Source organism: Passer montanus, unplaced genomic scaffold (genome assembly GCF_014805655.1).
Source record: "Passer montanus isolate IOZ18808 unplaced genomic scaffold, ASM1480565v1 scaffold121, whole genome shotgun sequence".
NCBI classification, from domain to species: domain Eukaryota; kingdom Metazoa; phylum Chordata; class Aves; order Passeriformes; family Passeridae; genus Passer; species Passer montanus.
In genome coordinates, this window is record NW_024358834.1 from 1,152,430 (window position 1) to 1,166,085 (window position 13,656).

At 44.8% G+C, this 13,656-nt stretch overlaps 1 protein-coding gene across 4 annotated transcripts in view; it reads right to left on the reverse strand.

Moving 5' to 3' along the window:
* Window positions 1-11,515: 11,515 nt before the first annotated feature.
* The window catches only part of LOC120497104 (WT1 interacting protein), an 82,260-nt gene continuing 80,119 nt past the window's right edge, over window positions 11,516-13,656 (reverse strand). For all 4 annotated transcript variants that reach the window (XM_039698169.1, XM_039698170.1, XM_039698171.1 and 1 more), the window contains one exon: window positions 11,516-13,640. In XM_039698169.1, coding sequence (XP_039554103.1) covers window positions 13,488-13,640 — 153 coding nt within the window. In that variant the 3' untranslated portion in view covers window positions 11,516-13,487. The remainder of the gene's footprint in view (window positions 13,641-13,656) is intronic.

A 13,656-nucleotide genomic window follows, 5' to 3' on the forward strand; every position in this document is an offset into this window, starting at 1 on the left:
GTATGGCATTCTGCAGTGTCCTGTACACAAGTACTTAAAATTTGGAAAGTGGGCCATTCTCAAATGGAAAGGCTTCTGTGTTTTCACACCTCCACCTCAGTATCATCTTTTTGAAAGTTAAGAAATCAAGGAGTGAAGGCATTTTAATTGTATAAGCTTGTCCCTGGCTGCAGACACTTATCTCTGTGGAGCTGAGGTAGGTGTGCAGCCCACCACAGAAGTGATGCTGGTGACAGGGCTGTGATGGCTGCAGCTGTGTGAGTTGCTGCTTTTGGCTTAGAGGCCTGGACATGAACACTGAAGGGAGAGCCTGCCTGTGTGATGTCTGGTCCAGATCCCTCCAAATGCTCCTGCTGCTTGGAGGCCACACAGTGCTCCCCATGAGACACGAGGGTGGTCAGGAGAGGGGTGTCCACTCTGCCAGGGACACAGGGCAGGGGTCTGTCCCTGATTCTGGTGATCCTCAAGTGTCCTGAGGGGTGGAGAGTTGCACCAAGCTTTGCTCGTGGACCAAGGGCCCTGAGGGGATTAAGTTGTCCCAAGACCTGGCTGTGTCCCCAGGCTGAGTGGCTTTGCCAAGGCCAACACATTCCCCCAGGAGCCACGCTCAGCTGCTGGTTTTTCATGAAACCCAGCCCTGAGAAGCAATTTGTCTCCAAATTAAAGACAGGCAGGTGTTTTCCTTTGGCACTGTCTTCTCCCCTTGCTCTTTGCCATGCTCTGGTGTCTGTACATTTCCCTGCCCATGCCCTTCCCTTCTCATTAGCAAAGAACAAGAACTAGGTTTTGGCTTAAACACGAATATAAAATCCCAGTGTAGTGGTTTGTGGAATCCTACCTACATAAAGGCTGGGGCAGCAGGGGTTTGACAATGCTCAGTGGTGCCTCTGGTTATTTCTTCATGGTGAACAGCAGTGAAAAACCTTTCACAACTGGAATCCTTTATGTGTTTGAGCTTCACCTTCTGAATATTTTATTGTGATTGAAGCTACTGTAATTATCTTCTTTTCCAGAGTTCTCTGGGGTGAAATTTATGCAACTCCACACCAAAAAATGTGATGATACAGAACATTTATTTTGTATGTCTGTGGTGGCACATCCAGTGTGATGATACATATTTGATACATATTTTTAAGGAAAGAGGCCTAGATGAGGATTAAACATCTTGGGATGTTCTAAGCTGCTGTAAATGAATAAGGTGAGACATCTAATGAATTAGCAGGTCTGCTGAAATCATTTATTAAGCCACTAAGTCTAGGGACACAATAATACATTAGGTCTCCATTGTGCTGGGTACTGTATGTGGGTAGCAAAAGGCTGGTTTAGGCCCCCAGATGTTTTTTGTAACTCTGCTGAAATTCTTAAATGATGTCACTTTGCAGCCTTGTTTCATGCTTGTTTTCTCTGAATGGTTTTGAATGAAGATCCCCAGGACATAAGAGTAATGTGCAGGAGTATTTGTCCCCAGGATTTTGCACAGTTGATCAGACGTGAAAAGGAGACGCTGCAGTGACTCATCTGACCCTGCAGACCCAAGAGTGCCGACAGTGGTCTCTGCTAAGGTCCCCATCACAAGAATGCAAAGCATTCCAGAAGCTTTCGGCAACAATTCCAGATAGCAGCCAGCAATTTTCTCACCAATGTTACATAAAATGGACAGGGAAAGCAAAAGGCTAATTGATTAAATTATTGCAAACTGCCTATGGAATCTCTTTAATTTATCCCTAGCAATGTAAACCCACTGCAGGAGTGGTACTGCTAAGTATGGCTGTGATAGATTTTTTTTTTTCATTTTACATTTTCCATTTTCAATAAGGGCAGCTTTCAGTACTAGATATAAAAATTCTTCATATAGCAGAACTGCTATTACATTAGGCCAAGATTTTGGCAATACTGGAGGATTTTCTGGTGTTTACTTTTAAACTTGTGGAATTGCAAGACTGTCTTGTAATTAAAACCAGGGTTTTTTTCTCTCAGAAACTTATTGTCCAAATTTAAGTGGGATAGATACAGGTTGTAGCCACAACATGTTACCATCTCTAACTGGTGAAATTCATTTAATCATAACAGCAGAAGAAGGTATTAGGGAGGGATTTAAAGGAGGATAATGAGGTAAAAAACTTTGCAGTTCCTTCTAAATGCCAATCCTCTATAATCAGGAAGGGCCTTTTGGGAGCAAGCCCTTGAGCAGAGGCAGGCAGTGGGAGCTGAGCTGGGCTGAGCTGGGCCAGCCCTGCTCACAGGGCGCTGGGAGCTGCCAGGAGCACCAGCCAGCCCTGGCAGCAGGGCAGGACAGAACCCTGTGCTGCCTTCTCCAGCCCAAGCACCCACACACATCCATCCACTGCCTTGGAATAGCCTCGGTGCAGAGGCAGCTGGGCTGGAGCTCGGGGTTTGTCCCAGGGGTTTTTTATTGGCTAGTTTCCTCTTTTTTTGGTTTTTTGTTTGTTTGTTTGGGGGTGTTTTTTTGGGGGGGTGGGTTTTTTTGATTTTTTTATTTTTTTTTTGTTGGTGGGGAAAGTCAGTTTGTTTCAGTGTCTAATTTTCCATTGGAAGCAAAGTGCCCCGTTTGCCCTCCGAAGGCAGCAGCTGAGCTGGTGTGTCTCGGGGGCAGCAGGGCCGGCCGGAAGCGGCCTGCCAGGGCTGCTCTGGGATTTGTTTTCTTTTGATTATGGGAAAAGTAACCCGAGATATTTCTGTGCATGCAGAGCATTCTTAATGACTGACAAATCTGTTGTCAAGTAGGCGCGAGGGGGAGGTGCTATCTTGAAAGACGACACAAATATGTTTGCATCAGGCTTAAAAACCCAAACAAACTTATTTTTAGTGACTTCCAGAACCTTCTACTATTAAAAAAAAATTAAAAAAAAAAAAGGAAAGAAAAAGAAAGAGATAGCTACACAGTTAAACCTGGCCTTGCTGGGGAGGGCTTAGTGGAGGTCACTGCAGTTCACACAGCAGGGACACTCCAGGCTGTCCCAGATAACCACTGCTGATCTCCTCAGGCAGGAACACAGAGCTGGGGGTTCCTCACACCGTGGGGGCTCCATGAGTTCCTGTGCTGCCCTCAGCTCCCTTCGGCAGAGCAGGAGAGGAACTGAGGTGCTGTTCTTGCCTTCCTGGTGCTCGCTTTGGCAGCTGGCTCTGCTGGGCACAGGAAGGCAAGAAGCCCTGGGGAGGACAGAGGACGCTCCTCGAGGGCATCTGTTCTGAAATAACTCTGGCATTTCTGCTGGAAAAGGCCTCTGGTGACGTTCCCATGTCCTTCAAGGCTGGTGCACTTGGCACCCTGCAGGAGGCTGAGCAATGACCGACTGCTCCTCAGTCCAGCCTGGCTGGGTCACCTCTGGCTGTCCCACTTTTTGTCCACCTTCACTTTAGTTCTACCTGCTGCAGCTTTTTCTCCCACAGCAAACCCCAGGAGGGCTCACCTTGCTGTGCTCTCAGACCTGTGCTTTGTTGGGGGGCTGTGGGGCAGCATCCAGACCCCCAGAGCAGCCCCCCAGCCTGGCCCCATCTTCGGCCTGGCCTGGCCCCAGGCTGTGCCCTGCCATGGCCACGGTGGGCATTGCCTCTGCTGCCTGAGCCTGGCTGTGGATCTGCAGCTCACACAGGGAGACTTCCCTCCTGGTAGAACAGGACAGCTGGCACACTTCAGCTGGAGAGGGAGAGAGGGGTAACTACTGTCACACAGGGAGAGGAAATGTGCTTATGTCCATGTAAGTGGGGTTATCATCCTCCCCCGAGCCCCCGAGGAGTGATATTGGTAAAATACTCTGTAACCCTTTGTCAGTGAATCTGATGTGACCAGCTTCCCTCTGAAAGGAGAACTTTGCACACAACAGCCCTTCAGCCCACTTACACCTCCACATGTGGATTTTTTAGTTGTATATATTGAGTACATATATATTTGTTGTATATATCGAGTACTCAGTATTGAACTCTATTGAACTGTATATATTGAGTATTTGCAGTGAGTTCATATATTTGGGATTGGGGCTCTTTTGAGGTGGGAGGCGCTGTAAGGACAAACAAAACCTCTGCTCTCTTCACGAGCAGATACAAAGGACAACATGCAGTGATGGAAACTGCAGAGACTTTGGACAAAGCGTGCAGAGACTGCCCATGCACCACCTCAGGAGAGCTCTGCTGCTCCTCACGAGCAGGGGCAGCTGGCACATCACAGCCAGCCGGGTTTGCCTCGAGTCTCCTGTCTCACACGGGAGCACTGCTGGGCACTGCAGCAGCCTCCCTGCAGTGCTGCTCTCTGGGGCTGCAGCTGAAGATCCAGCTCAAGGAAAACAGCAGCCTTTGGTACCTCCTCTTTTGTCCTCCCTGACTGTGCCTGCTAAGCCTGCAAGCAAATTCCTGCTGCAGGAGATCCTTGGACCCGAGTGCCAATAAAGCCATAAAACTTTTGGGAGAGGTGATATGGAAACTACTGACTGCAGTGCAGTAGCTGCCTAACTTCTCACTATCATTGGGCTCATCAGCAAAGGAAAATATTTCACCTCTGAAGATATTGTGATTAATGCAAAAAAAAAAAATCAGTTAAATTATACCCTGAAATCCATCATGCTTTATCTAGGCATTGTCTGGTGGCTGCCAGACCCATTGGTTTAGCAGGTTTTCTTCTGTATGTTGCAGAATAAAATGAGAGTCACAGAATGTTAGGGGTTGGAACAGACCTTAAAGAATCACTGAGTCCCAGCCCCCCCTGCCATGTGCAGGGACACGTCCCACTACATCAGGTTGCTCAAGGCCTTATCCAAGAAACATTAAAAGAAAACTTTGTCTTGCTCCACCTTTCTTCTTTTCTGATTGTTTGAACTGCACATTCTTTAAGGACTTCTGCTCCTTTTCAGGGGCATTCATGGACTCTTCCATACAGATATTTTTGTTAATTTTTTCCCATGCTGATGTAGCTTCTGGAAAATGATGGGCCAGTTATATATTAACTGGAAGTACATTTACTAATTTTAAAAATAGGGTTTTCTGGATTTAAAAACCAAGATTTTATCTAGAGATTTGAATATGTGCAGTGGGAGGTGAGCAGCTAGCAGCTGATTGCAAGGACAGTAAGTAATTTTTAAAAAGGTTACAAATATTTTCTTTTAAATAGAGAATGAAATAGCCAAGTAAAGGCAGATCTAAATACAGTTGCATGTCTGTCACTTTTACCATTAACTACAGTGTATTGGGGTGATAAAGAACAACCAGCCAAATCAACTGCAGTGTAGCATTTATGGGTGAGGAATGTAGGTAGCAAATGACTTATTCCACAACATAAGACATCACTAGAAGCAGTAGAATGTGTCTAAAGTGATCATAATGTTGGTTGGACCAAGACTGGCCATTTTTACAAAAGGATTCTTGTGTGACAGTGAGACTGTGCTGAGAGTCTCAGCCTTGTGCCCAGCCAGCTTCCTCTTCTCCCTTGCTGGGAAATGCCCTGATAAGGAATGGAAAATAAATTGTGCAAAAAGCTGTGATGCTTTTTTTCCCCTATTCTTCTTCTGACATAGGAAGAAGTGAGAAAAATGATGAGCTCCCAGGTGAGCCCAGGCAGCGCCGTGTGTGGAGCAGTGTCATCACCATCCTTTTGGGACACAGGCAGCAATGCCTGATGCAGCACACCAGACCCTTTTTTTGCCTCACCAAAGAAGCTCTGTGAAAAAAAAACTTGGAACCCATGTTCACTGATACAGGTAAGTGCAGCTAAACATACGACAGTAAAACATGCTACTGCAGATAACTCTTATTATTCTCTCCTGCCACATTAATTTTCTGCCCTACTCTGGTGTGTATCCATCCATAGTGTGTGAGCTTTGAAAACTTCAGGTCAAGACACCGAGGTGAGACCAGAGCCCCCCAACACCTGAGCCTCACAGAGCAGAATTTGTCACTGCTTCATTTCCCTCTGACAGGCTTGTTGCATGTGACACACCAAGTTTTCAGCTGTAAACCTGGGATGGTAAAGGACACAGCTTGTTGCAGGGATTTCCTGCCCTGTCCCGTTGCCCTTGAGGACTGCCAGGCAGCAGCACCCAGCAGAGTGCCAGGGCCAGCAGTGCCAGCCCCAATGACACCGTCTGGGGCCCTGTGTGTCACTGCTCCCTGCCCTGTGCAGCCTCTGAGGGTGTCCCTGGCTTTCATTTGCCTCGCCAGAGCAGCCAGTAATTAACTGATCACTTGGCTTTAACATTCCTGCAATAGTTCAAATGTGCCAAAGTTTTAATGAACATGGGTTTTTTGGATAGTCCACTTAACTGCCTGAATTACTGTGACTAACCAAAGCAGACCTTGTTCTTCAAGGCAATGGCTTCCCAGACATGTACATACAAATGAGGGGGTTTGAGGATTTCTTTTTTCAGCTGTGATGCAAGCCTTTAAGAATTTGTTCTTAAATGTGTTGCTGGATACTTTATCACTTCTGGCAAACCAGACCTCCTCACGGTTTCTTGCTTTTTGTGCGGTTTTCAGCTTGTCCTGCTCCTGTGCTCTTTGTGTGAGCACAGTGATTTATGCTGTCTAATGCTGTGCATTGTCTTCAGATGGGACAGAAACAGACAGCACAGGGCAGTGCAGGTACTGCAGACAGGAGGTTGTTCTTAAACAACATGGGAACTTGGGTTTGTTGTCTCAAAGTGTAAAGAGATGGTGGGAATGTTATCTAGCTCTGTGATAAGATCTAAAATGAATTTTGAACAGGAAGAAATTTTTTTTTGTCTTCTGGAGTTTTATCAGAAGTTACAGTGAACCCCATAGCTTTTAAGATATATAAATCAGCTGCTGGTGAGCCCAGTAGTGGTGGCTGAGGAGTGACCTGCAATTTATTCCAGAAACCAACGCCCTCTATTTAGAGAGTGACATTTTCACGTCCAGCTTAGACACCCAGTGAAGACTGATGTCTCCTTCTCCATGTCTGGTAGCTCTTGCTCACTATTTCCAGATGTTGCTTAGTAGTTCCTCCTTCAAATTTTCTTATCTGCAAGCAGTCCCAAGCCTGAGGCTGGTTGCACCAACTGGAATCACAGTTCTGGCAAATTCAGCTAAGTCCAACGATGGCATCAAGTTGGGTGGGAGTGTTGACCTGCTGGAGAGTAGAAGGCTGTGCTGAGGGATCAGGACAGGTTTGGTGGATGGGCTGAGGCCACCAGTGTGAGGGTCAGCAAGGTAAAATGCTGGGTCCTGTCCTTGGGTCACAACCACGCCCTGCACAGCAACAGGCTGGGGCAGAGGGGCTGGAGATCTGCACAGAGGGAAAGGCCCTGGGGTGCTGGTGACAGTGGCTGAACGTGAGCCCAGGAGCACCCAGGTGGGCTTCAGGACCAGGGAAGTGGTTGTCACCCTCTTCTTGGCACTGCTGAGGCCACTCCCTGAGTGTTGTGTTCTGCTGTGGGGCCCTATCTACAGGAATGACCTGGAGGGGAAGGGAACAGAGCTGGGGAAGGGGCTGGAGCCCCAGGAGAGGCTGAGAGAGCTGGAAAGGGGCTCAGTCCAGCGAAAAGGACACTCAGGGGGACCTTCTGACTCTGTACAACTCCTGACAGGAGAGGGCAGCCAGGGAGTGCTGGGCTCTGCTCCCAGGGAACAGGGACAGGACAAGAGGAAATGGCCTCAAGTTGTGCCAGATGAGGTTTAGGTAGGATAACAGGGGAAATGTCTTCACAGAACAGGTTGTTAAGCATTGGCATAACTATCCCCGGGTGGATAGAAAATATGTGTGGATGTGGCATTTGGGCACATGGGTTAGTGCTGGCCTTGGCTGTGCTAATGGTTGGACTCAATGATCTTAGAGGTCTTTGCCAACCTAAACAATTCTATTTGTTTAGGTTGTGTGTGTGCGTGTGTGTGTGTTGCATCAAATGACATCTTGTCCACCCTCATTTATTCTATGAACTGTGGGGACAGAAGACAGCCTCACCAGCCTATTTGACATATTTCTAACTGTTTCCATAACTAACAAATGTCTCTGTCTCAGCCTGGCAGCATCCTGGTTCTGTGAAGTAGCCGCAAGGTGAGGGCTGCAGCCCTGGGGGTGGCTGGTAAGGTGGAAGAGCAGGGCCAAGCCCTCCCAAATCATCTGCACACCAGGTTTAGCAGCCGTGGGTTCAAGAATGTCAGAACACAGAGGCTGTGGGCTGACTGCCATGCCAGGGACCCAGCACAGAGCCAGGGACCCAGCACAGAGAAGCCTTTGGTGGTGCTCCCCAGGAGCCAGGCCTGACTCACACCCACCCTGCCCTGAACCAATGTTCACTTCTCCAGTATGTGCTTTCTGCACAGAGGCCCACATGGAACAGTGAGGATTTTTAAGTACTCTGTTCTTTTCAGTCAGTTGATTATGAGTTGGTGTAAATTCTTGCTGCATTAAGATGTCCTAGATTTTTATTAAGTACATTTGTGTCACCCATGTAGTAAGGCCCTGCTAAAATGCTTTGAGTTGGCCAGTCTTTGTGCTTTTTTTTTTCTTTTTTTTCTTCAAGGAGGGCATGGATTGCTCATTTTGAATGAATTTTTGAAAATAATGAGTGAGAAAATAGCATGTATGTGAAGGCCCTGCAGAAGTATGGTACATCTGTTTCAAAGCACCAAAGTGCAGACTGTCCCTAAAACAATTGTGGCATCTGTAACTCTTTCCATTCTGACTGTGCAGAAGAAAAATTTGCCAAAATAGCCGTTGTGGGAAAACCTCCAGAAGTTTCTTCTCCAGCTATGAAGTCATCTGGGCTTTGCCAAGTCAGGGTGGCAGAGCTGCAGAGGCCCCTCTGATGGGAGGGTGCTGCACAGCCAAACACAGCCGTGAGTGTTGGATCTGCCCCGACTGCAGGGCAGAGCACTCAGCAGAGAGCAGGCTGCCCAGCCTGATGGGAAGGAGGGACACTGACCATGGGGAAACAAGGACCTGGCTGCTGTGCTCTCTGCCCTGGCCAGCTGCAGGCAAGAGAGCAGTGCACCTTCTGCCCACAGCTGCTCCTGCAGGACCACGCGGTGAGGAAGTGAATGTGACCAGGCTCCTACCTGTGCCATGAAACTGGACGATGGAATGTGGCAAAAAGCTTCAGGAAGGCAAAACAGATAAACACAGACCTCTCTGATCCTATCAGAGCTCTGGCCAGTTTCTGGATACTGTGACTTAGCAAGAATATAGAGAAAATTCCCCAAACCAAGGTCCAAGTGCTTCAAGCTAAGTTCACAGCCCAGGCAAATATTTCTCTTGTGGAACACTCCAAAAAATAATGAGAGTTTTGAAAAGGAAGTGTTCCTCAATGCTGACTGTCCGACATGTGAACTAGCCAGACTGGTTAAAGCTTAATTAAAAAGTGCCAGAGTGACTAAATTCTTTTCTAAGTGCAGCTGCAGAACGTTAGCTGTGGGCATATTTTAGACCTTAATTAGTAACACTTGCACTAGAGGACCAAAATCTTTCATGAATGCAGCTGCAATCAATTAATATCAGTTAGGCATTTCTGTAGGCAATACAAGGGCTCCTGAAAATTGTTTTAATGCCTACCTAGATTAAATAAAAACAAAATACTTACACACAACAGAGTACAAAACCAGAGATAACTACAAAATGTCTTTATTGAAAAAAGCAGATTATAGCATCTAAGGTTAAATGAAACTTCTGACTTTAATATTAAATAACTTAAGATGATAGCAAGTAGCTTCTTCTTTAGATAAATAAATCTACATTTCCCAATTTTTTCTTCAACAATCAAGGGAATCAAACACTGAAACACAAAACCACAAGTAATTCTAAAGACTAAAAGACAGAAGCACATTGAAAGGTTTTACAAGGATATATATATACAAAAATAGTTAACTAATGCATATTTTCAGCATGTAAACTAGTTACATGATATACAAACTGGGAATTCATATATTTCCTACAAAATAAAAATCAACGTTGGTCCAAGTTCTTGGAAGAAAACTATATTCTTTTAAAGAAAATGAAAATATTTCTCAAATGAAAACTTAATTTAAGTCAAATTATATACTCTAGTTACGGCATTAGTTACAGGATGAATCACAAACTTTTAAACTTTTCTTGAAACACAAGAAAGCAGCTTTTGTTTCCTTTAGAGCTTTGGTTTACTTTACTACTCTGGAATTTCTGGTCTTAAAGAGTTCCTCTAACCATATTTTCCTTTTGAAGCTCCACCTTACAAAATATATACACACACGTGCACACGAGTAAAAGGAAAAGGAAAGAAACCCAAACAAACCCTCAGTGTAAGCTCCATTCTCTGAGTGCATTCTTTTGTTTTCAAAGGGTGATTTTGGTCCTTTCTTTGGAACACGCCCTCCCGTGGGAGGGACCCTGCCGGGCTCGGGAAGGTTCCCCTGAGGGCTGGGAGGGGCAGCCCTGATGCAAAGGAGAGCAGGGGGTTATTGATGCAACTTCATGGAAATATTCTGAAAGCACAGTAACGGCTTCTGAAGAACAATTGCACTGTAAGATGGACTTAGGAAGTTTTCATCTGTGTTGAAGTGATTTAATGTAAGAATATTCCGTAAGAAAATAATTAAAATGAGATTTCTCATTTACATTATTCCCCAGGCAAGAGGTAAAATGTGCAGAAACTGTCACTAGCGCTAAAGAGTACAGCACATCATTATTTTAGGTTTGATTTTATTTTTCTATTTGATTTGAAAAAAAAAAAAGCAACCAAACCTGGCAAATCTCACTCAAGCCCCAGTTTTTATAGTAAATGCTGGAAAAGCAAAGCTGCACTTTGTAATACAGTAATGGAATGCATCTGTCTATAGAAAATACTAGAACAACAGCTGCTGCTTTCTGGTTTTAAACAAATTGCTTATTCTATATTGACATATTACCTTTCAGAATTTTTACCATGGTGACACTTAACAGATCAGAACTGCACAGAACTACAAGAGACTGAAAAATCACATGTCAAATGAAATTAAATATTACTCTGTTCTACAGGATGATAATTTTGAAAAAACCATGAAGAAATGGTCTGGTATGTACATGTTTGCAAGTGTGCTGGTCCTTGGAAAGTATCTGGGAAACTTAAACCTGCCCCTGATGGAGGCACAGTGTTCAGGAAGGTGCTGGCAGAGGACTGGGCTGAAGGCCAGGGTAAGTCACCTCCAGCTCTGTCCACTGTCAGTGTGAAGGTTTTGCTTCTCTGTTGGTAGAGCAAAGGATTTTTCCAGTTCAGCAAGTAACTGTTATTTGTTCCCAGGAACATACCCAAACCTACTCTATGTATTTTAATGATTTCTTAATCTGGGTAAAGACTGCATGTAAAGACATGCAAGTGAAAATGCCTCAAAGCTAAATGTGACCCAAAGCACCCTCCTGCAATGGAAAGAGCATTCCATTGCAGCTGGTGCCAAAAGTTTGTCCTGAAGCTCTGGCACCTTCCATGTTTGTGATAACCTGAAGGAATTGACCTAGGCATACAATCCAGTTTAAGACATTTTTTTCCCCTTTCTCCAACACTTGCTGGCACATGCACTTCCACTTTCTCCTGAGGCTGTGCTGCTGACTGTGGACACAGAGGGAGAGTTGCAAATGCAGAAGTGCATGTGTACCTCTGGCCTCTTGTTTGCAGGCCAGGCCTCTTGGACCACAGTGCAGAAATGGGGCACTGACTGCACTGTAGTTACTTCAAATCCTGGCAGTCACATTCAACATGTACTGATATACATTAGCTACAAAATTGCTTTGCCCAGGAGCCTTCAGTAGGGCAGGTTAATCCAGGCCAATGGAAGTCTGGCAGAAGTTCAGAAAGCATCCTTTTTGTTCCTTACTAACAGAAAAAAATAGTTCTCAGGAATTTTTCCTGTTCCCCTTCCCCCCACCTTTCCTCATAAGGAAATTCCAGACTATCAAAAAGTTCTGTTAAGGGAGTTAATTATTCCACTTAGGAATTAGTGGCCATTGGATGCTCTTTGTGCTTTTCAAGAGCACCACAAATGGCTTTCAAAAAGTCAATGGAGCATAAGAAACTAAACTGCAATGGTGTTGCCAAATAAGTCATTCCATCAGTCTGCATGCTGAATTTAACACGGGATCGTTTCCGAACGGATCGGGCAGATTCTCAAGTGTTCAGAACTGGCATGGAAATGTCCCAATTTGCACATGCCAAGAATCCAGTCTGGTATTTCTACTTCCTCTGGGGCTGAAGAATTTTATTTTATTTTAACTTTGAATACAGTTAAAGGCAGCAATGATAAATTGCAGCTTCAGGAAGGTTGGGTCAATTCTCATGAGAATGCAAGGAATTTTTTTGACATACAGATGTGTGATTTGCATGTAAAATATCAGCACACGGTAGAAAACCAACCATAAAAAAAAGATTCATCTAACTTCCTATACGGAAGACATATAATTCTCCCCAGAGGTCTGAGGGTACTGTAAAAGCTTATGCAAAACATGAAAGTGTGCACATTCTATGTACAGCTAACACTTGTTGTAAACACTGATGTTTCGTGGTCTGACTCTCTAAATTACCATTCCTGCCATACTGCACTTTGCTTTCCAGTGAAGACAATCACCATAATCAGTTGAAAAGTAATCTCGGAAAGAACACAAAGCTGAAAAGGTAATACCAAACCACTGTGCCTCTCTTTAATAATGTCTCAACATACAATCATGAAGCAGTTGGTAACAAATGAAGTCTTGGATAAAACAAGCAGTATAAAGACAAGTGTACCTTTGCATAGAACCCTACTGAACAAAAAACAGGTTTGAAAGATGAATTCTTTAATAAGTGCCAAATTGATAGGAATGCATTTTGAAGCCATGGCTACACAGCCAGCAATTACAGAGAGCTGCAACTGCTGCCCCTGCATGAGCCAATCTTTTGGATACAATCCTCTGTACTGTGGGCTTTACATCAGAGGCTTGCCACATTTCTTGAGCAAACCAAATAATTAGTCTTTGGATGACTGTGGGACCCTGTAGGATGGAGAGCTGGCCTGGCACTTCTTCACAGAACACCCTTCTTTAACCTTGCTGAAAACTGCCCTGGCTAAAACACCTGCTTGCTGCCTATTCCCTACTTCTGGAATCTAAGTATTCTCTAAGACCAGAATTCAACAAAACTAGCTAAAATGCTAGCATTTATCTTATCACGCTTGCTGCAATATGATAAGGTGCTAACTTTTGGAAAGTAATTCTACACTCCTTACTTGGGTGAAATCTCCACTGAAGGAAGAGAGTAGGGAGTGCAGAACAGCCCTTTGTACCATTGTTTTTAGAAATGCTGCCATTTACAGATACAGTTTAGTGTGAATTATTTGTTCAAGTAGACGGTGTCTCAGTGAAAATGTCTAGATAAAAGAATGCATATGTACAAGATCAGAAAAGGACCCCTCACCTCTGATTCGAAAAATAAATAGCTGGTTTAGATGGTTATTACTGGAACCTCATCTTTAAAGGAACACGAAAGTAATTTTTAGATTTTTGTCTTCTCTTTCCAGCGGCTGATTGATCATGGAAATGTCTTTCAGAGTTCTGTGACATGCATGGGGTAGCTTGGAGGTGGATGTGATGGCAGTTTGATATTAAGGCGCCTGATGTGACAGCTGTGGCAGAGCAAGTGGCCTTCTAGGGGGTAACAACGATGGCCTTCCTCATCATTGAGCTGCAAGCCACAGTCCTGGAAGGAAGAGAGA